Raw genomic sequence first — 26,860 nt, 5'->3', positions numbered from 1 at the left:
AACAGCAGACTGGTGGGCCACTCATGGTGCTTCAGTTTAGGGGCTTCATGCTTGAGGTTTAGGGGCTCAAAGGCGGCCTAGAAAAGTTGCTTACCTCCCACTTCCATTGGGACTGAGTTTCTGGAGTGAGAAATATCTGGAGTCAAGACGAAATCTTGGCCACACGTCTATCAAGCACATACAGTCAAAATCAAGACACTCATCAACTACTCAGATGGGCCAGAAAGTGCTAATATGCTCAAAAGATGACTACACTTTTGAAAATGCTCATGAATCACACACTGAATATTTTGAAAAATGTTAAAATTTATTAATAATAGTTAACATCACACAGTTAATTCAACTAGTTCTTTACTGTACACAACAACGTCTTCACTAAACCGAGTGCTCGAAGATTTGAGATGATCTGCCATTGAGCACATTTCCAGTCAAAGATTGACATGGGCAAAGCAGCATCTGCAAGGAACTGTCACCTAAGTGAGAACACAAACATTCAAAATGCATTTTCCAGCATTCCTTTTTGGAAAACCAACAGCACATCTTAAATAGCAAAACACACACATACACACACACAGCTCTACCTTTTAAAAATGTACAAGTTCATAGACGGTGCCTAATTTTCAAGTTTAAGTTCATCTCTATTTCTTGGGCATCCCTTAGTGACACACAAATCTAGACACTGTTCTCAGGACAAGTTTGATAAATGTGCAAAAACTGGGTGCTACTGCGTTATGCAGTTCCATCTTTTGATTTTGAACCTTGTATCCTACTCAACAGGGTTACAAGGCCATTCCCTCTTTATTGCGAAGTATTCAGGTGTAATGTGTGTGCATAGTTTAGGGCAGACGTGGGCTTTCAGATTCAGAATGAACCGCGCTCTCAAAGCAGAGTAAGAAAGGTTTTAATGTCCCTCTCCCGCCCCTCAAAGGAGTCTGAAATCCTTGTTAAAACAGCTCAGCCCAGGGAAGTCTGTGGACAACACCTCTTGCACAACATTTACAAAACAAACTCGAGGTGAAATTTAGTGGAGGGCACACAAATCCAGCACAGTGTTGCCCCTGAGGTTTTGTTTGTTGGTTTGATTGTTGAATTGTTTTGGTTTGCTAGCAACAATTGGACGTTGTTTTCATGTGTTTGGTGGCTTCCTTTATCTTGTTAGGGAGGCTGAAAATACTACTAACTTCTCTATGGATGAAGATTTCTAAGCAGAGTCTATTCGAAACGCTTCCCGCTTCCTCTGTTAACGTCTCGGGTAATACAGCTCCAGGAAACTCTTGCCGGAGCAGCCAGGTGGTGTGGTTTCTTCAGTCCATAGCCCCAGCCTCCTTCCAAGTTGCTGACTTCGCAGGGAGAGGACGAGGTGGGAACAGCTGCTTGACCATTCACTCACCCCAAAGAGGCTTTCTTCTCTTCTGGCAAGTGAATGAGGTATTTCTAGTAACCAGTCAGTATCTTCATCTTCCACCCTTTAAACTACACTCATCTACTAATGAGGCTGAGTCTGAGATCCTGTGGATTTATATACATACCAAATTAACGTATAAATACATTACATACAACCGATCAGGTACGTACAGTGTCAAGATAAAGGAACAGATGTACTTCATGAACTAAATACATTTCAAATATAAATTAAAATGAAAATACAGTGTTTCCACTTATGCAGGAAAAAAAAAATTTTTTTTAACAGACCCTCTGCCAAAGATCCACTGCTGATGGATGACTTGCGACCCCACGAGGAGATGTGATGACAAGCCCACTCATGGGATGCGTCAATTCCTGGCTTTGGTTTTGTTTGCTCAGACTCAGGATGCTTTAGTTCCAGAAACAGCATCCACTGGTACCCACTGGGCAAATGCTTGTAGATGAGGTTGAAGAGGGGCTGCCGCATGGCTACCCGTGGGTTTCCCCTCCCTTGCCACCTCTCCTCCCTGCAACGGTCTGCCTGTGGGAGAATCCGGCTGGAGTTGGTGGAGACCCCCCAGGTCCCTGGGAGGAGGAACAGCATCAGCCTCCTTGCTGGACAATGCTCTCCACCTAGAAATGTCACGCTCAGGCTCCAAGGTGAAGCAACCGCATCTTGTCATTAGTGTCCCCATCCGGTAGGATGATACAGCGACATGGAATTTGGCCAGGGGATTACTACTGGTCAATTTCTTTTCTTTCTTTTTTTTTTTTTTTTTTTTTTTCAAGTTTGAAGAGAACCAGTGGTAATGGTTGTGAAGACTGAATAAATCCTAACTTCAAATTGCATCTATCTTGGGAGGGGCAATGCTTGGGCACCAAACTCTAATGGCTGAGTAGACAGAGACAAAACTCAGTTCAATAAGGTCCTCTCTGCCAAGGAAGAGCCAAGGGGTCCGTCTCTGACACAGGGGGTGGCATCTTACAATTTAAGGCAGGAAAGAGGGGAAACCAGAGGAAGTCCTTCCAACTTCAGGGGCTCTACCGCTGTCCAGCCTCCCGGATGCGGCAGGCCACAGCAGTGATGAGAGCCGCCCCCTTCCCGCTGCCGTCCTCTGACTCCAGGAAGGACACGTCACACTTTGGAGCCAGGTCCTTCACCGTCTCATGCATGACTTTGGCAAAGCTGGAAAAGTTGGAAGAAAGACAGAGGGAAAAAAAAACCTTATTCATGACTGATTTGTGTCCTCAGAGATGGGACCCTAAGAAGCGATCCTGGAAACTAGGTACTGTGTTTCAGAAATCTGAGGCTTGGAGAGACCAGCAACTTACCCAAATTCTATGTCACAGTGGGCGGGCGGGAAGGCAAGATTCAACTCTAGCACAAAAGTCTGAGATTCTGGCAAGCTCTGCTCTTAAAACTAAGTAGTGAAAGAGAAGTTTAATAGTTGTGGGTGCCCCAAGCATGCCTTGGCAGAAGTGTATAACCTGTTTGTCAACTCTGGAGCGGAGGGCCAAGCCCCACACATGTGACAGTCTACTTCCCAGAGGTATTGACAGACATCAGACCCATGTCTAACCCAAAATGTCATCAAAGGCAAAAGGCGCAGACTTAAGAGAGGTGCTCTTGGGAGTTTATAGGGGTCTCAGACTCTCCCTGATATGGGACTAGAGAAAGAGATCATTCATCATCTGCCCCACCACAGCAGGGTCAAGCTGCTCCTCGCCAGCTGCAAAGCTGGGGACAGAGGCTCCCAACACCAAGCACCAGCGCTGGTGGTGGGACTTCTGCCCTGCCTCCTGACCCCTACGTGGGACTCAGGTTCTTATTTTCACGACACTGATCAGCAAGAGAAACTTGGAACTTCTCAAGGCCCACTCCTTTCACTAAAGCTGTATAGACTCTGGGCAAGTTCCTCAACTCCCTGTAACAATCGTGGTGACAGCAGGTAACCATCCAGTCGATGAGTCCCTCCACCCTGCGTACTGCCCAGACAAGGGGCACGGCTCTGTCCTTTCAACCTGTAGCTGAGAAGCTTCCAGAGGAGGACTGAGGAGCTTCCTGAGTTTAAAATAATTTATTCAAAACATATGTAGGTGAGGGGAGAAAGGAGAAGAGAAACAGGGATGAGAGGAGACAAAGGGGAAGAGATGGAGAAAGACAGGAAACAGTGAAAAGAAAAGAGAATTCAGTATTTCCATATAGGGGGTGAGTGTGGCGAACTTCTACAAAAGGTCAGAAAATAAATACTTTGAATTTGGTGGGTCATATGGTCTGCTGCAACTACTCTGCTATTATAGTTGAAAACAGTCATAGACAACACGTGAACAAAAGGGGGAGGGTGTAGCTCAGTGGTAGAGTGCACACCTAGCATGCACAAGGTCCTGGGTTCAATCCCCAGTTCCTCCATTAAAAATAAATAAGCCCTTCCCACATAGTAAACTGACTATACCTCAATCTAAAAATAATAAATAAATAAAAATATATAAAAAAAAATAAGCTCAATTACCTGCCCCCCAACAAAATTTTTTAAAAAATAAATAAAATTTAAATTAAAAAAAAACAAATGTGGATGCATCTCAAAACCGTGAGCACTGTGTGAGAAGAGCCAGTCACAAAAGGGAAGGTGCCGTATGATTCCCCTGTAAGTCCGAAATTAAGTAAAACTAAACAATGTGGATGCATACATAGACATCCGGGGGGTGGGGGGTGAAAGCAAGGGCCTTAGTCACCATGGCACTTACTCCTGGTGAGGGATGTGATTCTGTGGATGTGAAGGCTGCAGCTGGGAGGGGCTCGCAGGGGCTTCCAAGCCGGGTGGCGAAACCCAGCCCTACTTCTGGTCATTAATCTTTAAACTATAATATAGACATTATATACACTCTTTGGAATGCCTGATAATTCACCATCAAATAGAGAGAGAGAGAAGACAGCAATGAAAGAATGGAGAGCTGGAGGGAGACAGATGGGCAGGAGGAGTGGACATCAGGCACTCACTGAGGATGTAGCTTGTAGAGGGTCCCGTCCACGCCCACGGTCACTTTGAGGGTGTCTAGCCCACGGTTTTCTCGTATTTTGTCCACCACAGCAGCCATGCCGGCACCACAGAGCTGGGCTGCCCGCCGTGCCACCACGGTGCACACCTCCTTGACAATGATGCTGTCATCGCAGGTGCTGTCGAGCCCCAGGTGGTGCAGGATGGCACGGACCTGCAGCAGGGCCAGGCAGTCACTGGGGCGGGGGGAGACAGCGAGCGGTCAGGCATGTACCGAGAGGGCCGGATGGCCCACCAACCCTGAGAGGTGGCTCCTGTTCTTTTATTTTTATTTATTTTTTTAGTGGGGGAGGCAATTTGGTTTATTTATTTGTAGAGGAGGTACTGGGGATTGAACCCACTGCATGCTAAGCATGCGCTCTACCACTTGAGCTATAACCTCCCCTCAATGGCTCCCGTTCTTAAACTCAGTTCAGGAACTACTGGCCCACATGGACAGGAACACAAAGAAACAGCTCCCTGTGCCGCTCTGTCCAGGCAACGTAACCCACTGCTGCTACAAAACTGACACTCAAGGCAGGGAGGGCATAGCTCAAGCAGTAGAGCGCGTGCACAAGGTCCTCGGTTCAATCCCAGCACCTCCTCTAAAAATAAATAAACAAACCTAATTATCACTCCCCACCAAAAAAAAAAAAAACCAAAAAAAAAACAAACCTGACATTCAAAACAAGAAGACATTCACTGTCCATGTGTTCCACTTGCTTGGAAATAGTAAAGGCAGGGATGATGCTCACAGGTGACAAGTTTTAACTTGCAAAGCCCTTTCCTGTCCAGGCTCTCACTGTTGGAAGCATCACCAACCACCATCAGACCCCTGTTCTACTTCTGCTCTCCCAGCCTGGGTGGTCTGAAATCTACGTGTGCATGAAGTGCAAATAACACTCCAAGGAGAAAATAAACAAGACGTGCGAACCAGAACATACTCTGCCTATTCACTAGTGCAGATATCCTCGGTCCCCACTCATGTGGGTCATCCAGTTCCCATTTTTCTATATGCCTGAGAGTAATAACACAGTATCAATTTTTAAAAGGCTCTGAAATTCAGCGTTCTAATTTGGAGCAGACTTTCCCACCATTAGACTGGAGGAAGCAGGCTTTGCTCTAATGAGCTGCCACAAAACAGGTTTCTGTATTGCCTGACTTAATCCTGATTGCCTTGTCACTGGAGCCAGCAGTTAAGAAGGACTTTCGCGCCGAGCATAAGTGCTTTAGTGGATTACCTTCCTCTGTGCATCCCAGTTTACATTCTATGGGCAGCTCTCTTTCTTTCTGCCTTTGAAATTGGTCTAAAACCCAACAATACTGCTTTGCACAGGCTCATGCCAGCTTCACGTGGTTTTTCAAAAGAATATTATATATTTTCCCTTAAAATGCCAACTGTTCATAAAGTGCTTTAAAACAGCACTATGGAATGTGTTAGCTACTAAACTGGCCTTTAAGTAAGCCACACCCTGATCCTACTTGAGCTGTGGAAATCCTTCAGCTCACCTGTCTGTGAAAAGGAGGAGGTAAATGGCCCCGCCCTATTCCAGGCCCTAAATTCTCACCTCTCAATCTGAGACAGGAACTTGGTTTCAAAGATTCCCCTTGTCTTGAGTCGCTCTGAGATGCGGCCACGGAAGAGCAGCCCACGCTTGGTAAAATCAATGAGGATGTTACGAACAATCTCGCCCAAGTACATGCCACTGATCATTTTCTCAAACCTGCAGTGAGGGTAATGTTCATGGAGTGTTAAGGAGGAAGGTGGTAGGTAGGATGTGCTGAGATAAACCAGCTCGGTCCCCTCCCCACTGCATTAGAAGGTGGAGGGCAGACAGATTTCCCTTGGTGGGAAAGGAAACGCCACTTGACTCACTGGGGCAGGATTCCTGGTGTCCACACATACTGACTGATGCACAGACTGAGGTCCACGAGGTTCCCTGAGACTGACCCCACCTTGTGGGTTCATGTCCCTTCCAAGACTCCTCAAGAAGGAATGCACATCCAACCCCCACACTTCAGAAGGCTAGGATGCAGTGTCTCAATCCCTAATGTTGCTGAGAATTTAGCATGCTTTCTCTTCGACCTAATCAGCTATCACTCAGGAAGCCAGTGCCAGCTGAAGCCCCCCAATCCCCCCCCCATCCTGGCCACGAGAACTAAACATGGCTACTCAGTGAGTTGAGGGTCTTCTGGCTCTGCACAGTGACTTTTCAAAAAAGTCAACATTCCCAGTTTCAATCAAGACCCCATCAACAGAAACAGACTCACAGACATAGAATACAAACTTGTGGTTGCCAGGGAGAGGGGGGTGGGAGGGGACAGACTGGGAGTTCAAGATTTGTAGATACTGACAGGCATATGCAGAATAGATAAACAAGTTTATACTGTACAGCACAGGGAAATATATACAAGATCTTGTAGTCACTCATGGTGAAAAAGAATACGGAAATGAGCACAAGTATATTCATGTGACTGAAACATTGTGCTGTACACCGGAAATTGACACAACACTGTAAACTGACTATAACTCAATTTAAAAAAAAAAAAACCACCATTCAATCTGTCTTGTTCCAGTCTGTTTCTTTCATTAATGCTTCCTGCCTAACCCCTGGAGGCATTTCTCTGCGTCTGTGACCTCTACTACAGAGAAATATTTTGCAAAGAAGTCTCTGCAGAACTCTGGTCCCTGATTAATCCAGTTAGAAAACACTGCATGCAACCCCTTGCTCATGGGATGTGTGCTGGATCTTAACACCACGTCCCTCAGCTCAGAGCCCCACCCCCACCCCCACCCCAGTACTAGGGGCTCTGTGACGCTGGGGCTGGTTCCTTGTCCAGTTAGACAGTAGAGGGCGCTACATTCTTGATGGATGGACGGAGGAGAAAGAGAGTGCTCCTGTCTGCTTCCTGCTCCGGTCTGCCTCAGCCCAGCAATGCTTCCTCGCTCTGATGGCAGCAGGTGGTCCAGCTGTTGGTTCTCCCACAAGTCCCAGAAATAGTTCTTAACACTCTCCCCTGCCTGTCCTCCCTGCCCTCGGGGTGGGAGCTGCTCTTCCATGTGCTGGCGTCTGTGCTCCGCAGCATCCCTCTAAATCCCAAATTCCCTATACGAAATGAAATGCCCGCTGTAACAGAACCGCTGTGATTTGTTCTCCCCGATAGACTTCAAGAACATCAGAGTCCAGAAGGGGGAGAAGGACTTAACCCAGAACTTTCTAGATGTACTTGACAAGAAGCCCTTTCCAAAGAGATCTTTTCTATCAACGTCACAAGAGAACAAGCGTCCTGGGCTTTGCTGTGTAGAGGGTCCGATCGCTCACCACTAATCCCGGTTCCCGGATCAACACACCAGGGCCCATGGGCAGCTGGGTGCCTACCTCTGTTTGCCCGGGTTGAGGGACAGCTCATCCACAGCCGCATCAAACTCTGTGCGGAAGTCATCGAGGCAGCCATTGTCCCCGAAGGCCCCCCACTCCATGTTGACGCACATCCGCCCCTCGTCCCCTTCCACCAGCTCCACGTTCCGCATCTCCTCCATGTAGCAGGCGTTGCTGCCCGTGCCTGCCGACCGCAGTGACATCCGTCAGGGCCTCGCTCAGCACCGGCCTCCCACCCAGCCTGGGCTGTGTGTCCCCCACACGGGAAAGGCGGCCCGAGTCCTTACCAACGATGAGGCCGACTTCACAGTGAGGGTCTTCGTAACCACAGGTCATCATCGTCCCAACCGTGTCGTTCACCACAGCGACCACGTCTAAGTCAAACTCCTGAGCAGGCGACAGCAGATCCCCAGTCCCCAAATGAACCACGATACTCTCCCTTCGGACACTCACAAGGGAGATTTAAATGTGTATAAAACTTATTTTATATGGCAGGGCTCATTTTCTCTTTTCATTCAGTCTCACCTCCTCAGAGACCTTCCCCTGGATATGCTGTTTACAAGAGTGTCCCTCCCCAGCCCACTCACTGTGTCTTCACCCGACTTCATTTTCCTTCTTAGCTCAGTAGCACCCGACATCAGCCCATGGCTTTGTTTACAGACCCAGAACTTGCTGCGGTCATTTCTAGATCCCCAGCTGCCAAGCGCAGGGCTTGCTCACAATGGATGCTCATGAACAGCTGGAGGACTAAGCTGATCCTCCTGATCCTGCCTCTGACCAAAGCAACCACACTCAGCACCTCCCCCAGTTTGGGAACACAGGCCACCTGCCACACCTCTCCCACCTCTCTTCGGTGGATGGCTTCCTTCAGCAGCGTGACCACGTCCTCGCCCTCGCAGCCGGACGCCTTGAAGCCTTTAGTCCACTTCAGGAGGATGCTCTAAAAATCACACATGGACAGGGATAAGGAGAGCAGAGAAGGGCCCTTGGGTCATTCCCAAGGGCCCAGCTGTGCATGTTTCTCAACCTCACAGGTTAGACAGGTGCCCTTTAATAACCAATCATCTCCCTAGCATGCACGAGGGGTTCAATCCCCAGGACCTCCATTAAAAATAAATTTAAAAAACCCAAATTACCTCCCACCAAAATAACCAATCATCTCACCCACGAATGATCCTAAACCTGTTTCCCCTACTAGGATTATCGAGCGCCTACTATGTACCAGGTACTGGGCCAAGCATATCACATGTGTACGTCATTGAATCCTCACAGCAACCTCAGGAAATACTCATCATTATCATGCACATTTTACAGGTAACTGTGGCTCTGGCCTGCAGCCTGGAGGCGAGGACGACGCCCCCCCGGGCCCACCACTTCCAACGGATGGGCTCGCAAGCACCACACAATTGCCCCTGCCAGGGAACAAAGTTCTGTACGCTTGTTTCCTTCACTGGGATAAGCGATTTGCCCTGTCCTTCGTACAGAAGGGTCGATTTGTGTCTCTTAATTTTCCAACTCTAGTAGGAAGTAAGCAAGCAAGTACATTTCGCTGGGTCACAGAGCCTTCCGGGAGCAGATGCATCATGGCTTCGAATGCGGCATTTCATGCCCAGAAGTTTGGCACCACGAGTCAACCTGTATGTGTCATGCTGTGTTCAGATCCCAGGAGACTCCAAAAAACAAAGTACAATCTCAGCGGTATCCTGGTTTACACACCTATATCCAAACAACCGTGTGCTTATCGCCACCTAATTTTCTTGCCTACAGATTAGCTTCGTATCTCTGATGAAATTTTGAACTTGGCACTTTCAAGTTTACAAAATGTTCGAATAACATTATTGCAGGTGGTCCTTAATAATTAAGGCAGGCAGAGGCCCCAGCAGATGGGGAGAGCTGCCCGGGGCCACCAGCTCGTCCAGGCAGCTTGAGGCCTTTGGACCTCGGCCCCTGCTGGTTTCCCCATCAACAGGGTGATCTCACCAGGGCAAGAACCCAGCTTACAGACAGAACAACAGACGGAAACCCTGTTTCTGCTTCATTTGCTCTTAATTTTCACAATTGTAGACTGAACACGTGCTCCTTACAGAAACTTGGAACATTATAGAATAAAAGCCAATACAATGACCTGGAAGTTTACAACTCAGGCAAAAACAAAAACAGTTAACATGTCTGAGGGCCACCAGATAAATGTATAAACCCATATATACACATTGCTGTTCTTGAAAATTAGGATCGTGTCTGTCAAAAATGTTTCAGTAGGAAAAATCTAGAAGCATATACACTAGAATGTTATGTTTTTTATCTTCCCTTTAATCGCATTTTTTGTATGTTTCTATATTACAAAGATTATACTTTTCTTAAAAATATGTTTTAGTCTTTCCACCAATGACTTTTCACAAATCATTGAAATTTCTTCCAAAAAACTAGTCACTGATACAGGGCAGTGAGTGACTCATGGCTTAACTATTTCCCCCCTGTTGTAACCATTAGGTTTGTTTCTAACGGCTATTATAGTAAGTAGTGTTTCATTAAATATCCCAACAGTCCTTCTCCACATGTTTGATAATTCCTTTTGGTAAATGGATGCAAAGAGAAGGCTTTGAAAATCCGACGCCTTGACACTGAAAAAAGTAATACACTGAGACAAAGCTGGACAAGCTAAAAGCCCTCCTGGACTAGTAATACCGGGCAAATGCTAACAGATGTTGGGAGATACTGGATTAGGCGGGGGGTTTAAGGCAGGACTTCTCAAACCTCCCCTGTACTAGTGCACGTGGCGAATTAACTCTCAGAGGGGAGGGGTGGGAGGCATCCACAAAACTCAGCTGAGTGATGTAATTAAGGCTCGCTGTTCCGGGGACGCCGTGGGAAATGCAGGCCTTTCCTCATCACTGCTCCAAGCCCACTTTACCTGGGACGGTTCCCACCTACGTGGCCTCCACACTGCCAGGCCTGCCTGCCTGCCTGCCTTCCCCAGCAACTCATTCTTCTGACCAAGTATTCCTCGTGCCCTCCGGGTATGTGCTCAGATTTGCGTCATCCTCAGCGCTTCATCGCCCTGCTGGTGCCACGTTCCAAAGAGCAGCTCGTACTGTTCTGAGCTTGCTTCATCCGTCCAGTTTGTTTGTAAGCACCTAAAGGAGGAACTTTAGTACCTTCTGTACCCCGACAACTCCATCCACAGCATATGTCCCCTTGTACCAAGCTTCTAGAACACTGATCAAGACACAGAGGAACAAATGCTTAAATAATAGTATTCTGATCTCTGACATACCACTCAGCCACCCTGAGCGAGTCTCAGCATTGCCTATCCAGCCATCCTAACTTCAACACACCATGTCCAGCACATGTGGGAGCACCAGATCTTTACCATCTGCTTCATCCAGCCAAGGCAACTGACAGGGAATGAAAAGCAAAGGTGAGACTAGAGAAACACCAGGGCATGCAAACAACAGGAGATGGAGGGAAATGTCCTGAGCCCAAAGCAGGGGCCCCAGGAGCAGCTGAGCCCTAACTGACAGCCTGGGCTCAGGTGCCAGGAAACCAGAATGAAATCACGGCTTGGCCGCTCCCACGCTCTATGACCTGGTGCAAGATACCCAGTATTTCTGTAGACCTTGTTTTCCTTTCTGCAAAATGGGTATAAAAACAACTACCTTGTATGGTTGCTGTGAGGGTTAAATGAGATGCATGAGAAGCCTAGAATAAAGGGCTTAAAAGATGACAGTTGTGCATATTTTGATTAGCATCATCATCATCATCCCAAAGACTGCTCCCTACTTGACCCACCCCCACCAGCTCTGACTTACCTATTCCCGTCCCTCCCCCAGGACCTGTCACTCACGCCCTCCTTCCCTTCCTCTCAGCTCAGCCTTCTCCCCCGCCCCACACTCTGGCCCATCAGAGTCAAGACAGCCCATAGGAAACCCTCCAGGAAGGCACCCTTACCTCGTCCAGGCTGTTCTGCTGGCAGGGGAAGGAGAAGGTGAACCCCAGAGGCAGGGACACGCCCTTCATGCCCATGTACTCCAGGAAGTCGGCAATGCACTGGACAATGTGGTCAAAGAGCTACAAGGGAAAGTCGGGCTCTGATGGGGGGGACGAGGGGCGCCCCGGCCTGGGCAGGCTGCCCCCTGAGCACGACCAGCCTGGGGCCTCCACCCAGGAGGTACGCTAGCTCGGCACATGCAAACCTCAGTAAAGGCCAGCCCAGGGCCCTGGCCCGCGGAGCCCTCCCTGGGAACACGTGGGAGCAGAGAAAGCGCTGTCCTCCCTGGCGAGAAAGGGTGTCCCCGGGGGCCCCCACCCGCGGTGCCGCCGCCTCACCTCGTCCCCTGTGCCGTGCATGACCTCCTGCGGGATGGAGTAGATCTTGTTGTGCATCTCCACTCCGCGCCGCTTTCCATTCCGCACGCGCACCAGCAGGACCCGGAAGTTGGTGCCGCCCAGGTCCAAGGCCAGGAAGTCACCTTTCTCTGGAAAATAAGCCCAGGAAGATGATGCGCTGGGGCCAGAGAGCGACCGTCTAAAGCGCCGTCCCCGACGGGGAGTTCTCCCGGGCAGCTCTCCCGGGCGGCCCTGGGCAGCCTCGGGGCGGGGTGTGCGAGCGCCACCTAACGGTAAAGACAGTAAGCCCCTCCCTCTCCCACCCCGGGGACCAGAGACCCGCTGGCTCTTCAGTGGTTCTCGAATGATGTCAAGTGGAGGGACCTCAGGAGTCCCCAAAAAGCCCCAGAACACAGGAAAGAAATGGTGACACAGTAACTCAAAAATATCCAAACGCACAATCTGTGCTAAATCAGAGGCCGCCTTCTGTTAGGTTCTAGAATACAGAAGCAACAGCAGAAGAGTCCAGCCCTTTAAAGGGAACTGAAGAAAAATCTTTCTGAATGGGGAAACCCTCCTTTGCAGGACAGTCACAATGCACTACGTGCCTCACACACAGGCTCCATGCAACCCTCAGGCAGCCTGCAGAGGGAGGAGCTGCACTCCCCTCTGATGGCAGAGCAAGACCTGGCTGAGCTGTATGGAGTGAGTCACTGGCTCAGGGCCACACAGCCAGGATTGGGTGGAGCCAGGACCAAGCCCCAGTCTTCAGCTCTGAAACCTGGACCAGCCGAGCTACACTGGCCTGCTCAAGAGTCATTTTTCTGAATTGGAAAAAGACCTCCATTACTTGAATTGCAAGACTTAGAGCAAGGAGTCAGCCATCTTTTTCTGTAAAGGGCTGAGCAGTAACCATCTTGGGCCTTGTGAGCAACTGTCTGTTGCAATCATACAACTTTGCCATGGCAGCACAAAGCAGCCATAAAGGCCATACTTATGCCATGGACATGGCTGTGTACTAATGAAACTTCATTTAAAACAATAGGCAGTGGGCCAGACTTAGCCCCTGGCCTTTAATTTGTCAACCCTTGACCTGGAACCAAAATTCCTGGCTTTGAATCCCAGCTCTGCCATCTCCCAGCTGTGTGAAGAGGTTTCTTAATTTCTTGGTGCCTAAGTTTTGTGCAAAATATTCATAGCTCATTAGCAAACCAAATTAACTACCAATCTCTATTAACAGGTAAAGATTAAATGAATTAATATGTGTAAGCTGCTTAGAGACGTGTTTGACACAGAGGAAGCATTCATGAAGTATTTACATATTAGTACTGTTCAGATTTTAGCAGAGGAATGCCTTGGTTGAGCTCACTGGTCATTAGAATTTCCCAGGACTAGAGCTGAAAAAACTTGTTTAACTGTCTGGTCCAAGCACCCAGCGCTGAGGCTCAGGGAGTCCTCCCGGAGTGTTCAGCATCAGGACAGAGGCCCACCGTGGTGAGCCGGGTGGCTGCCCCGCCACATACCTGTGCCATCAGGGGTGGCACACACGTAGGTGGGCAGCATCTTGACGGGGGCAACGGCATGAGTCTCCTTGCTCAGACCTCGCTCCATTTCTTCCTTCATCCTCCTCTTGACCTCCAGCAGCTGCTCGCGGCTCAGCTTCAGAGACTCCAGGGTCTTCTGGCGGGCTCGGTGCTGATCGGCCAGCCGGTAGGCCACTGCTGTCACCATGGCAGCCCCCTTGCCGCTGCCGTCCTCAGAGCGGAGGAAGCGGATGTCACAGTCAGGCACCAGGCGCCGTACGGTCTTGTGAAGACGCTTGGCAAAACTACAGTCACAGGGTGTCCACAGTTAGGGTCAGTGGTACAAATGGCTGGGGCCGTACCTCACCGCCTCAGCCCACAGTGGTACCCTAACATCCTCTCCCTACTCTTCCTTCCTGAGTAAGGGTGACTGTCTAAAAGCGCAGATATTCAATTGAGGCCACCCAGCTAAAAGGAAAAGCCCCTTCTGGGAAGCCACTATCTCCTGCGTGCAGTCACGGAAGACCTCCCCCCGTTCCCACAGGCCACAGCCCCTCTGCCCAACTTAGTGGTTCTTTGATGGGGCAGCCCAGGGAAACCAGGTGATTCTGACACCAACTACTGTTCACGTTTCATTGCTCATTTCATTGGATGCTGCCGAGGAAAGGCCCAGAAAGGAAAAAGTCGAAATGCTTTTCTTGACTTTGGCCCCTAAAGTTTCTGCAGCACTGGATGAGGAGACCAGGGAATGGAAGGGCTGAGACCTTCTGCACCGACCTTCAGCTAATGGAGGCCCACTGATGGGGCACTCATGCGAGGTGAAAATGATGGGACGGTAAATGGGCACAACAGAGAGATATCCTGCAGGTCCCAGCTGAAATTTGAGTATTCTAGCCCTTATGACCAAAGGAGCAAAACGTGGAGGGTAGAGCAGGATTACCTCGATAGCCGAGTGAATGAAAGCAAGAGGGTGGCAGAAAGCGCTCCCAGATACCAGGAGAGCTCTGAGCAGACCCCTGGTCATTGGCAGCCTTCAGAAACCGCCTCCACCCACACCAAGGATGACACACTCCCAGCCCCCGCCTGCTCAGCTGGGAACTTTTCTTCTACCAAGAACCTCAACGCTGTGGTCCATCTCCACCAGCCCACAATGCAAAACAGAGTTTCCAGGGAGTCCAGACTGGCAAGTCTCCCCCCCGCCCTGAGAGCTCCGTCACTGGGGGCCCTGGCATGCCGGCTCACTGTGGGTGCTTCTTGTAGACAGAGCCGTCCACCCCGATGGTGGAGCGCAGCCGCTCCGCGTCTTTGTTCTCCTTGATGCGCCGCAGCACAGCCGCCAGCGTGGCTGCACACAGGCTGGCCGAGCGTGTGGACACGATCTGGCAGACCCGGTGAGTGGCCACGCAGTCCTCCTGGGTCGGGTCCAGGCCCAGCCGCATCAGGATCTCGCGGGCCTTCTGGATGCCATCCTTCTCCCTGGGAAACAGAGACAGCACGTGGGCAGGTGCCGCCCGCTGTGGCCAGGGGGAGGGGGCCGTGCAGGCTGGCAGGGAAGGCCCACAGCGGCAGCAGACGCCCTTCCCCGGTGAGGGCAGACGCCCACCTCACTGCTCTGCCTGCACCTTGCAGGGGCTGAACCAGGAGGAGGGGAAACACAAGCCAAGCTGCTCTCCCAGACACACACACGCACACAGAGTACTTCCGGTGCCCCTTGCTCTGGATGCTCCTAACTTTTCTCACGCACGTACTATGTAGGGACAAGGCCCTTTTCTTGGGGCTTTAAACACCAAGTTGTGTGTGAGCTCACTTGTGCTCGGGTCAGAGGGAACGGTGCTCGCTGAGCTGAGCAGCCCACCCCATTTCCTCTCTTTAAAGTAATCAGTCTGTTACACTCCACAACAGAGCCATCACTGCTTTAACTTGTGTCTAAAGACGGTGAGAAAGGGCACTCTTCTTAGTGGAACTAAATGCCTCACAAATATGCCTCCTTTTATCCCCTCTGAGCTTTACAAGGAGGCACAGTTCCTTCAAGAATTCTACTTAAGTCACTGGAACGGTCTCACTGCTCCCTTGAACACCAAAACCACCTTCTCGCCACCATCTGGTCCCTGAAACAACAAAGCCTCCTCAGGCGACAAGTGGAAGGTCTCAGGGAGAGGAAACTCGGCCCAGCTCTTTGGATATTGTTAAGTGAAAAACAAAAAACCAGGCCATCTTCACACCCACGCCTGCTGCTCTGTGAAAATGCAGGCCTCAGCTCTACCTTTTAGAACTAAATGAGTCCATCTCAGTGTCGTCCAAGGACCAATTTTTCTGTCACGAAGCAGGGGGTCAGGACAGAGCCCTTTTTGAAACTCGCCAATAGGGAATGAAATGTCGGAGCTTCGGGAGGAGGGAAAGGAAGTAGGTGCAAGGAGCAGTTAAGAGGCCCGCTGGGCGCCTCTAGCACTAAGCTGAGGCCCCTCTGCCAGGCAGGAAGACCGGTGCCAAAGCACAGGTCCCTGCATGGGGGCCGGGTGTCCCCAGGGACCCCGAGTCACTTTGGTAGGCAGCACGTTCAACACAGACGAGTGTGGAGACGACCCGGCAAGTGACGTCGAGCCGTAGGCCCGCCGTGGCCCATGCCGGGTAAGACCCCCCCCGCCATCCACATCTGAAGGGTGACTCTTCCTCACTCCCCAGACTGCCTGTCCGCCCTTCTGAAGACCCAGTGAACAGAGAAGGGCCCACAGCTTACCCTTCAATATCCGAAACGTCCTTGGTCTCAAAGTGGCCTGTGGCGAGGAGTTCAGGGCTGAGCTTCCCCCCAAAAAGCAGCTCCTCCTTGGCCATCTTCACTAGGATAAGCCTCACCAGCTCCCCCATGTACATTCCACTGATCATCTTCTCAAATCTGCCGGGAGATACACATATATATATGCATTCCTGGGACACTGTGCTGTACACCAGAAACTGACCCATTATAAGGAAAAAAAAAAAAAGGAAATCTTATGTAGAACCTCGATATTTATTTACAAGGTGGGGGGCGGGGGAGGCAATCTGATTAAATCTGGGGCCCAGGCCCAGCAACTTATCACCTCACATAGCCCTTCCCTTCGCAGGACACTTGTGGATTCCTGAGAAGACCGTGAAAACCTGGGATGGGAGGAGAATGGCGCAAAGGTAGGTGGGCAGGTCGGGGCAGGTGAGAAGGACCTTAAATGGTCTTGGCAATCTGAGACAGGCTGGAAGCTTCCAAGCAGGCAGGTGACAAATAGCTGAGAGGGCAGCTGGGTAATTTATTTTTGTCAACACTAGGTGACACTGTTTTCTTTAGAAGACACTGGCTCAGACTATGTAACAGGAGAAAGCAAATCCTCACAATTCTTTCTAGCCAAAAAGGCTCTTTCTTGGTATCTTAGAAAGATACCAAGGGTCCTAGAGAGAGGAGGCAGTTGGGCCTCTGGACACTAACACACCAGCCTTCAGGGAGGAGGCCCAGACAAGGGTGTGGAAGGGATTCCAGTGTCACCAGGTGTGAAATACAAGAGGAGGCCGGACCTTCAGGAAGCGACCTGCTCAAGACCGAAGACCGGGAGCTAAGTGGACAACTGACCAAGTGCTCGAGCAGAAGGTTTGTTTGCAATGTCTAAGCACCAGCACGGGCACACTGCCCTGCTTCAACAGTGAGAATTCGTGTGTCTGCTTTTGCACCTTCCCCCAGAGCAGTCGGTTCTATGAGACCGAGGGGAGGGGGCCAGTGGGGCTCTGCAGTGTGGCTAGTAAAAACTCTTATTTCAGTTTGCTATGTATATATATATATATATGTATGTATTTATATTTTTATTTTTTTGTTTTTTAAAACATTCTTTGTTTCAGTCAAGGCTTGGAAAATATTTATCTAGAAACATACAAAGAGTGAAGAAAAGTTCCCACTCAAGCCCAACTTCAGGGAGAGCTGACACATTGGTATATATCCTCTCAGCATATTTTTTGCTTTGCTTTGTTTTGAGCAGCTTTTCAGTCCATAAAATTTCTCACTAGCCATGGCCAACACAGCCAGAAGCCTATGGAAGTTCCAAGTAAATGGGCTAACATTTCAACGTGTGAGAGAAGCTTGTGACTTAAATAAACTATGCTTTCAGGAAGCAAGGAACTCCCCTTCCCCCCATAAAGAAAAGGGTACTTTTTTACAAAGCTGGTTTATAGGGGTAGAGTTTCCTCTCTAAGTGGGGATCCGTGTTAAAAGGTTCCCTGCAACAGTCACAGCTCCAGTAAGACCAGAGAGGGCCTGATTGCTCAAAACGTTTTGTAATTGCCTTCAGAGCTTACACCAAGCCCTGTTTCAGGATCTTTAGTAAGGACATTGGGCAAACGTTTGTGAGAGTGAGATAATGTCTTGTAAGAGTCAAAAGTAACTAAAAACCAAGTCTGACCAGGCTGGAGAATGTAACATTCTGGGTCCAAAATGCTACGGTCCCGCCTCCAGTCCACTCCAGGACCCACGCTGGACCACAGGTCCAGAGAAGGTGGCCAAAGGGGCTCCTTAAAACCAACTTTTCCACAGGCCTTGGGTCTGTCTCCAGCTGGGTCAGGAGGCCCTGGGGCCCCTGGGACCTGGTCTAGCTCACAGGCAGCCCTGCCAGGGGTCTGAGTCAGAGCCTCAGCCAGTGCTTAGGAGCCAGCGGTCACAGCCCCATCGTCTGGGCAGTGATGGGGGTGGGAGCTTTGAAAGGAGCATTCACACGCCTAATCTTGGCCATCTCAACGTGACTTTTCTTACTTGGAGCACAGACTGCTTCTATGGGCAACTCATAAACGGAAGGCGGCGTGAAAGTGCAGGGCCACACACATAGCAGACTACGACCTCCTAGAATGACAGCTCTGAGAGACGCAGCCAAATCATTACCTCTACTCCAGTCTGTCCGCCTGCACGACATTCCTGCAGCCAGGGCGCAGGTGCCTTGGCGACTTTGGGGGGAGGGGTGGTGCTATAAGACTACATATAAAGTAAAGCCGAGAAGCGCCCTCCACCTCAGCTCCTGAGCCACCCCCCAAGCCCGCCGCCCGCGGGGGGCCTGCTCACAGTTGCTTCCCGGGGTTCAGAGAGCCCATGTCGATCTCCTGGTCAAACTCGGTGCGGATGTCGTCCAGCGCGCCATCGTCCCCAAAGGCCCCCCACTCCATGTTGATGCACATCCGCCCCTCGTCGCCCTCCACCGTGTCGATGTGGCGCATCTCCTCCATGTAGCAGGCGTTGCTGCCCGTGCCTGGATGACACAGGGGACTGCTCAGCACCGTCCTCCCCCAGCCCCCAGTCCCCATCTTGTACCACTGTCCTGAGACTGCCGAGGGGCGCTGGTGGTCCTCGGTGCAGACTCCTGGGGCATCCCAACATGGTCCAACCCAGTACCACCCCCAACTCCACAAGTCCTGGCTCAGCCCTCCAAAGTGACTGCATCATTAGCTTCTAATATGAATTACCGAGGAACACCCAGGCCTTGGATCCCTCCTTCGTCTCCAGCCCACCCCCACCCACACCCACGGGCCAGCACTGGCCCTCACACCCAGTGCTCACGCACCCACAATGAGACCGATCTCGCAGTTCTGGTCATCATAACCACAGGTCATCATGGTCCCCACTGTGTCGTTCACCACGGCCACAATGTCGATATCAAAGTCCTGCAGGGATAAAAGAGGGGCTCTGTCTTTCATCGTCACAGAAAGGTTACAGACATGAAGACAAAGCACAGGAAGACACAGCTCAAGTGCACAGGGCTGCCCTCACTGACCCTACTCAAAGCCAAAGAAGGTTAGAGCTGGAAATCAGGTCCACAGCCAGTCTAACAGCAGCATCTCACTTCCCACCTGCTTGTCCTCATCACGGAGGACCTAGCGCAGTCCAGCGCGCACAGCATCCCTGCAGTGGGAAGGGCCTGTCTTGTCATCCTTGACTTCCTCTCATTCTCTTCCTTCTTTTCTTTCTCTCTGTCCCTCCCTCCCTCCCAGGTCTTGTGTGACAAGACCTGTATCGTGTCCTTTCTCTGCCCCGTTCCACCCTCAAACCAACAGCATACCCACTTTCTTGTTTGAAAATGACATTCAAGTCTACTTCAGGTTAAGAGCTAAAGGGTTCTTCTTGCACCAAGGCTAAGACTCGTTATCCATCATGCTAATCTGAAGACCCCAAAGGCATCTGATCACGTGTGAGGTCACTGGTGTGCTAACTCTCTGTCAATATAGGTATGTCATTCTGCAGCACACCTTAAACTTACACAGAGCTGTATCTCAATAAAACTGGAAGAAAAAAAGAAAAAGAAACAGAAGATTATTGGGTAAAAATAGCAGAGAAGAAAAGACCTCTCCTTAAGAATCACAAAAGGGGGAGGGAGTAGAGCGTGTGCTTAGCATGTACAAGGTCCTGGGTTCAATCCCCAGTACCTCCGTTAAAAAATATGTATTTTTTAAATAAATAAACCTCATGGCCTCCCCCAACCAAAAACAAATTAAAAAAAAAAAAAAAAAAGAATCACAAAAGATTCTCATGCTGATTTGAGGGCAGAGAGGGAAAGACTTCAGAGTGGACCCCAAAGAATGAAAAGAGCTTCCAGTCCCCAAGCTCCTGCCCGGCCATCTCTGCTGCCACCACTCACCCCTCTCCTCTGGATGGCCTTCCGGATCAGAGTGACCACGTCTTTCCCTTCCACACCACTGGACTTGAACCCCTTGGTCCACGAGACCAGGAAACTCTGGAAAAGGAACAAGGAATATTGATTCCACACAAAACTCAGGCCACGCCCCTCTAACAACCATCATTAGGACACCTCTGCCGTGAGGCTAAACAGGTCATGACTGAATTTGTGTATTGCTTCCTGTCTAGCCTAGGAAGGAGAAACTCGGTCAAAGACCAAGAAAAGAGATTAAATGAATGATTTACTGCCCCAAGAAGTGGAAGCAGCAGGCTACTGAGCTGCCAAAATAAGATGCTCGTTTCCTAACATCCTTAACTGTCAAGGGTCTTTATCACAACACTTCAGAACAAAGGCATCCCTGACGCACTTCTCATTCCTGTTTCCCTAAGAGGAATAAGGATGATGTGCAATGTATGTGGGGTTGCACATTGTCATTTGAGGGGAGAGTGATAAAGACCCCCCTTCTCTGGTGCCTCTTAAGCACCCCCCCAACACACACCTACACACATGCACCCAGCAGGACAGAACTCTCAATACTCTAACGTTGTCCACACCATCCATCAGAGCCACCCCGTACACCACAGTAGCAGGTGGCTGAGAGTTCTTCCCAGTCCTTCCTCCCAGCCCAAAGAATGAAGCAACGAAAGTCTCTAAAGAATTCATCTTACCTCGTCTAGTTTTGTTTGGATGCAGGGAAATGAGAAGGTAAAACCCAAAGGGAGCTTCTTGTCTTTGATCTGTAGCTTCTCCATGAAGTTAGCCAGGCATTCAGCAATGTGGTCAAACAGCTAAGGGCACACAACACAGGAAGATGAGCAGGGAGGCAGAACGGTAGAGAGATTAAGAGCGGGGACTTTCGGCTCAGAAAGGAACTAGCTGAATGTGTGCAGGATATGTATTCCTTCTGAGGCTTTCATTTGTTCATCTGTGAAATGGGGGTGATAACTGTACATGCCCATGAGCTCCCAAAAGGATTAAATGAGTCAATACATATAAGGGCTTAACACCAGCTAGTGATTATTAAATACTGCCTGCTACTTAAGGCCTTTATCCAAACCACCATCAAAATAATCCGATGAGGCAGGGGGAATCACAGCCAAAGCCAATCAGACAGTCATCGCAGGCCCTGGGAACAGAACATCCTTTGGTGGCTCTGTCAGAACCTCCCTTGACATGGGTGCACAGCTGACTGTCTTACCAGAAAGGGCAGCCCATCTCACTGCCAAGAAGTGTTTTAGCCTCCTTGTCTTGTGTGATTGGGGGAGGGGACGGGACATTCTCTGTTGGCATTCTATAAACGAACTTCACAAAAATAAGTAACTTTTATATTTTTCCTCCATTCTAGAAAACTAATTTCCTGGGGACAATTCAAAGAAGTTATCGTTGTTTTTCTGACTTCAACATGGAATATCCAGTGAGTCCATAAAGGGCGCTGAAGAATAAATAGGGTTTGGGGATGGACCGCCTCCCAACTGTGACTATTCTAAGCAGGACCCAAAGCTCCTGGGGAAAACCTTAAACCTAAGAAAAAAAGCTGTAGTCACAATTACCCCACAAAGCCCACAGCCCCGTGGCTTCCTTTTTGCCCACTCAGCATCCCCAAAGAGAAGTTGGTGACCACTCCAGACACGCAGAGGCTGAGACCAGGAGCATTCTGGTACAAAAGTAAGCAAAAGTCAAAGAGACTGAGCAGATGCCAAGGGCCAGCTTGACCAGATGGCAAAATCGAAAAACCAAGGGAGGTTAATAAGGACAACATTCGTTTTCCTCTCCAGGCAGAAGCAAGAAAGTTTCCACTAAATCAGGGGTTCCCAAAACGTGGTCCACTGCAGCATCACCATGTTATAAAGGCAAATTCTAAGGCCCAAACCAAAACCTGCTAAATCAGAAACGGTTGAGAGGTGTACTGGCTCCCCAGATGTCTCGGGTGTGCTCAGTGGGAGGCATCAGGGAAGACGAGGCCACCGCCATCTAGAAGGCGGCCGGCTGTAACTGAACTTCCTGCATCCATCCTGGCCATGTGTTGGACCACGTGCAAAGTTAACCTCAGCTGAGGCTGAAACGCTCAATCTCCAAACCAGAACATTCTCAGGAGCAAAGGCTGGGCAATGTCAGGGCTCTCTCACTGAGAAGACCCCCAGAGCGCCGGTGCCAGCCCCCTGGAGCCGAGGTCAAGTCTTTAAATACGTAAGTAGGATTTCTAGACAGATATTCAGCAAGTTCTACTCTTCTGTTTGGAAGCTGATCAGAGACAAAATTTATAATAGAGTTAAACAAATTGCCAGCATCCTCTTCCCGGTTCTCTAGTCAAGATGGTCTTTAATACAAAAGATCTTTTTTTTCCTTAACTTTTTTTTTTTAGTACAATAGATCTTATCCCAAAAATAAGGGAGTTGCAGAAGCTGCGCATAGAGATAAGGCCAGTCATCAGAGGAGGGGGGCGGGGAGCCAAACGGTCCCCCCTACTCAGCCCCGATCACTGCTCTTTCCAACTGCACTACCAACAGGGGGAGGCAGAAAGAAAAGAGGCAGTGAAGAGGCATTAAATAATGTGTTGCCCCATATAGCAGCCATGAGAACTCTGCAGCTATGTCAATTACTTAGAATTTTTAGGGAACCTGGCGCTAAACCATTCCCAGACGACCTGTGTCTGGATCGGGTATTCGTACACAGCACAGCAGCTTCCTCCCTGCGATCTACTGAACGTCAGCCCTCGACACAAGGGTTTGGAGAGAAAAGAAAACATTTTTAAAAAGAAAACTAAGATTTTAAAAAAAAAAAAAAGAATTAAAAAAAATTAAAAAGTCACTTCCTCAATCACACTAGTTGTATTTCAAGTGCTCAGTGCTACAGGCAGCTGGGAGCTGCCTCACCACACAGGGCAGATACCGAATATTCCACTACTGCGAAACGTTGTATTGGACAGTGCTGGGTTAGAATAATCTGCAGCTCTTTAAAAGTGGGTAAAAGGAGACCATCTGCTTCCTTTACTGGAAGACTACTCCTTTCCTGTTAGCTGGTGATCTAAGGGTAAGATACGGGAAGAAAGAGCTAACACCCTTCTGCCATAAAAAGGCTCAAAGGGCATCATCTTCTCAATAGGTTTCCTTTTCCTTATTGGTCTGAGAATCTGCTCACTCTCCTTCCCAGGACACACTTATAACAAATTGCAATTACAATTTGCAATTCACTGCTCTCCAGTGGAATTTCACGCGTCAGGAGACAGATTTTGTCCAGGGACCCACCCTGACCAGGTTCACAGGTCTTCAGAAACCTCTGCAAAGCTCTGAGTTTTTGGTCTTGGTTTTAACTAAACTTTATTTTTTAAATCCATCTGTTTCCTCTAATTAAAAGATTGATACCTAAGATTTAATTTAAAAAAAAAAAAAAAGGAAAGGAAAAAGGAATGTAGCGCCAGTAATCCCACCACTGAAATAGCCACTGTGAGTTCCTTCCCATCTTTATACCAAGTGTTCTCTGCTGCTTTAGGACAACAGAGATCTTTCCCTTCCAGGATTAAGCACCTATATTTTCTAATTTTCTTCGTTTCACTTTTTATATAGCATTTTTTTCCCATTTATTTGAAGGCTTTTTAATATCACAATAGTTTCATAGTTTCTTCCGGAACGGTCTCAGATTTTTCCTGGACTGAAACATTTTGTTTTTCTATACTGGGGCTATGTGACAACCTCAGTAGTGCTCAAATCCCACAGTCCCAGGGACTTAGCCTTCCTTGTCCAACCCCAGGATTAAAACAAGGAAAGTAGTAGGTTTACCCTGAGGGCCACCCCCAAGGACATGTAAAGGGTCTAAAAATATCTCCCCCATGTGTTCTAGTCTTGGTCCAAAATTCCTTTCCCAGGAGGTGGCCTGCAGTGGCGGGAAGAATAGTGCACTAGGAATGAGAAGGGCCACCCCTTCCAAGCTCTAAGTCTCAAGAGGTAACCACGCAGGAAGACTGTCTTACTTGGATTTCATTTCCTCCATTCACCCTTTGATTGAGTACATAGTAGGTACAATAAACTACAGCAGGAAGAGCCAGTGCTCAAGCCGAGAGTGATCCCTGTAGCCGAGAGTGATCCCTGTAACGGAGAGTGATCCCTGTAGCCAAGACTGATCCCTGTAGCCGAAAGTGATCCCTGTAACGGAGAGTGATCCCTGTAGCCAAGAGTGATCCCTGTAGCCGAAAGTGATCCCTGTAACGGAGAGTGATCCCTGTAGCCGAGAGTGATCCCTGTAACGGAGAGTGATCCCTGTAGCCGAAAGTGATCCCTGTAACGGAGAGTGATCCCTGTAGCCAAGAGTGATCCCTGTAGCCGAAAGTGATCCCTGTAACGGAGAGTGATCCCTGTAGCCGAGAGTGATCCCTGTAATGGAGAGTGATCCCTGTAGCCGAGAGTGATCCTTGTAACGGAGAGTGATCCCTGTAATGGAGAGTGATCCCTATAGCCGAGAATGATCCCTGTAGCCCAGAATGATCCCTGTAGCTGTTCTAATATCCAGGAATGTCTTCAGTGATTCCTATCCATGGCTGAAAGCAGCTAGAGAAGGACTAGAAAGAATATCCCAAGGGAGCTTTTGCAGAGCAAGTGAAAGGGGACACCTAAGAGCAGAGAACAATGGCCGGACCTGTGGCCATCTCCCACCAGCCGGAGACTCCTGGTGTGGTGGCGGCAATGCGCCCCCTCTGTAGGAGGGCTCTCTGGGGGCACTCTTGAGAGGCGGAGACTGCCCTGCAGGATCTCCTGTCTCCAGAAGCATCAGCCCCTTTGGGGAGTTCTTCCTACTTTGGAAGCAGGGACAGGTAGTCGGGACCCAGGACCACCACGTTGCCTAATTCCAGGTAGCACCACCATTCCCACAGACCACATCACGTGGCCTAAAAAGTGGAAGGAGCCCCCGAGAGTTGCACGAACAAGCTCCAGTCATAGGGATCTGGCTTTGTGTCTTGCCTCTGGCCCCTCCCACTCCTGTAAGGCCAAGTCACTCAGTCTTTCAAAGCCCAATTCCACATCTGTAAAGTGGAAACGACAGGTGCACTCAGCCTTAGAGCTAGTATGAGGATAAAATGAGAAAATCCATACAAAGCGCTTTTGCTCAGCCTGACACACAACAAGTTATCAGTGTCAGCCCCTTCAACAAAACATTTATTACTTTCTCTTTTTTTTTAATTGTTTTTCTTTTCTTTTTCTTTTTCTTTTGCGGGGGTGGTAAATAGGTTTTATTTAATTAATTTACCTTTTAATGGAGGTACTGGGGATTGAACCCAGGACCTCGGGCATACTAAGCATGCAGTCTACCACTGAGCTATGGCCTGCCCCCCAACACTTGTTGCTTTCTGTGGGTGGGTATGTATGTCTTGGTGGTCCGGCTGGGCTTGAAGCCTGGAAGGGAAGGACCAGGACTTTAATTCCCAGCAAGGATCAGTGGCCCAATGCCTAGGCGATGCTCAGTACACGTCTGGACACTATTGTGATGGCAAATTCATCCTTGCTCATTTTTTTCTAGCTATTACTGAAATGATTCTTAGTTGGGTTTCACATTTCTTCTCCATCTGCTCTTTTACTGTGTCTTGCCTCTGGCCCCTCCCACTCCTGTAAGGCTGGAGTTTAGTGTTTTTCTCAACAGGCTCCCACCCCTCTGTGCAAAACCTCTTCTGCTTTAAAAGGTCAGAAAGAGAGAGAGAGAGTGCAATAACAAAAAGGCAAAGGGGCATGTTCCATTTTCATGCCATGTTATGCTAACACCTGTGAGTCGGGGGGCTGTAGAATGGCCACCAGGGCTGTGACAGTGTTGAGCCCATCATGTGCTCTACTGACGTGCTCGTCAATGACACCACTGACCGTTAGGTGTCTGGGTGTGTTGGCCCAGCCTCCTGACAGCAGGCTTTCCTCAATAACCAGCACATGCAGGCAGGCCTCAAATAAGATGGAAAATCAAAATCCCTCCCATGTTTGAAATTTGCACCTCTTTGGGGGAAGTGATGGGAATGTTCAGTATCTTGATTGTGGTGGTGGCTTCATACGTGTATGTATCTATCACAATTCATCAAATTGTACATCTGAAATATGTGTAGTTTACTTTACAGAAATTAAACCACAATAAAGTTGTGAAAAAAGAAAAATCCCTCCCACAGAAGCACATCCAGACCCTGGGGCTTCATTCACATGCTCCCTGCCCTCTGGTCACATGCACCCCTCCAGATGGAGGCCCCCTGCCTAGCCTCCAGGCATGGAAGGGGGGGACTAGGCAAAGAGAGGATGGGAAACCCGAGCCTCAGTCAGGGTCTCCCTCCTCTGGACCACAGAGAAGGAGCGGCCTCTGCTCCCCGGGGCCCAGAGCCCGGGGCCGTCCTGAGAGAAGGGTCATACCTGCGTGCCGCTGCCTCGCATGATGTCCTCGGGGATGGCGTAGATCTGGTTCTTCATCTCCACCTTCTGGAGCCCATTGTCCGTGACTTTCACCCAAAGCACCCGGAAGTTGGTCCCTCCGAGGTCCAGAGCCAGGAACTCTCCATGCTC

At 49.5% G+C, this 26,860-nt stretch overlaps 1 protein-coding gene across 4 annotated transcripts in view; it reads right to left on the bottom strand.

Moving 5' to 3' along the window:
• Positions 1-286: 286 nt before the first annotated feature.
• Positions 287-26,860, bottom strand: part of HK2 (hexokinase 2) — a 63,159-nt gene continuing 36,585 nt past the window's right edge. For 3 of the 4 annotated variants that reach the window (XM_074341418.1, XM_074341419.1, XM_074341420.1), the window contains 16 exons: positions 26,711-26,859; positions 21,008-21,127; positions 20,301-20,396; positions 19,230-19,329; positions 18,734-18,917; positions 16,406-16,561; positions 14,911-15,144; positions 13,669-13,973; positions 12,146-12,294; positions 11,768-11,887; positions 8,655-8,759; positions 8,107-8,206; positions 7,820-8,003; positions 6,008-6,163; positions 4,403-4,636; positions 287-2,590 (listed from right to left, as the gene is read on the bottom strand). In XM_074341418.1, the coding sequence (XP_074197519.1) occupies positions 2,446-2,590; positions 4,403-4,636; positions 6,008-6,163; positions 7,820-8,003; positions 8,107-8,206; positions 8,655-8,759; positions 11,768-11,887; positions 12,146-12,294; positions 13,669-13,973; positions 14,911-15,144; positions 16,406-16,561; positions 18,734-18,917; positions 19,230-19,329; positions 20,301-20,396; positions 21,008-21,127; positions 26,711-26,859 (2,537 nt within the window). In that variant the 3' untranslated portion in view covers positions 287-2,445. The remainder of the gene's footprint in view (positions 2,591-4,402; positions 4,637-6,007; positions 6,164-7,819; positions 8,004-8,106; positions 8,207-8,654; positions 8,760-11,767; positions 11,888-12,145; positions 12,295-13,668; positions 13,974-14,910; positions 15,145-16,405; positions 16,562-18,733; positions 18,918-19,229; positions 19,330-20,300; positions 20,397-21,007; positions 21,128-26,710; position 26,860) is intronic. The other variant, XM_045515496.2, reaches the window with a different exon arrangement.

The sequence above is a fragment of the Camelus bactrianus genome, chromosome 15 (assembly GCF_048773025.1).
Source record: "Camelus bactrianus isolate YW-2024 breed Bactrian camel chromosome 15, ASM4877302v1, whole genome shotgun sequence".
In the NCBI taxonomy this organism is placed as follows: Eukaryota; Metazoa; Chordata; class Mammalia; order Artiodactyla; family Camelidae; genus Camelus; species Camelus bactrianus.
The sequence above is the reverse complement of the archived record's forward strand: the minus strand, read 5'-3'. Positions and strand labels throughout refer to the sequence as shown.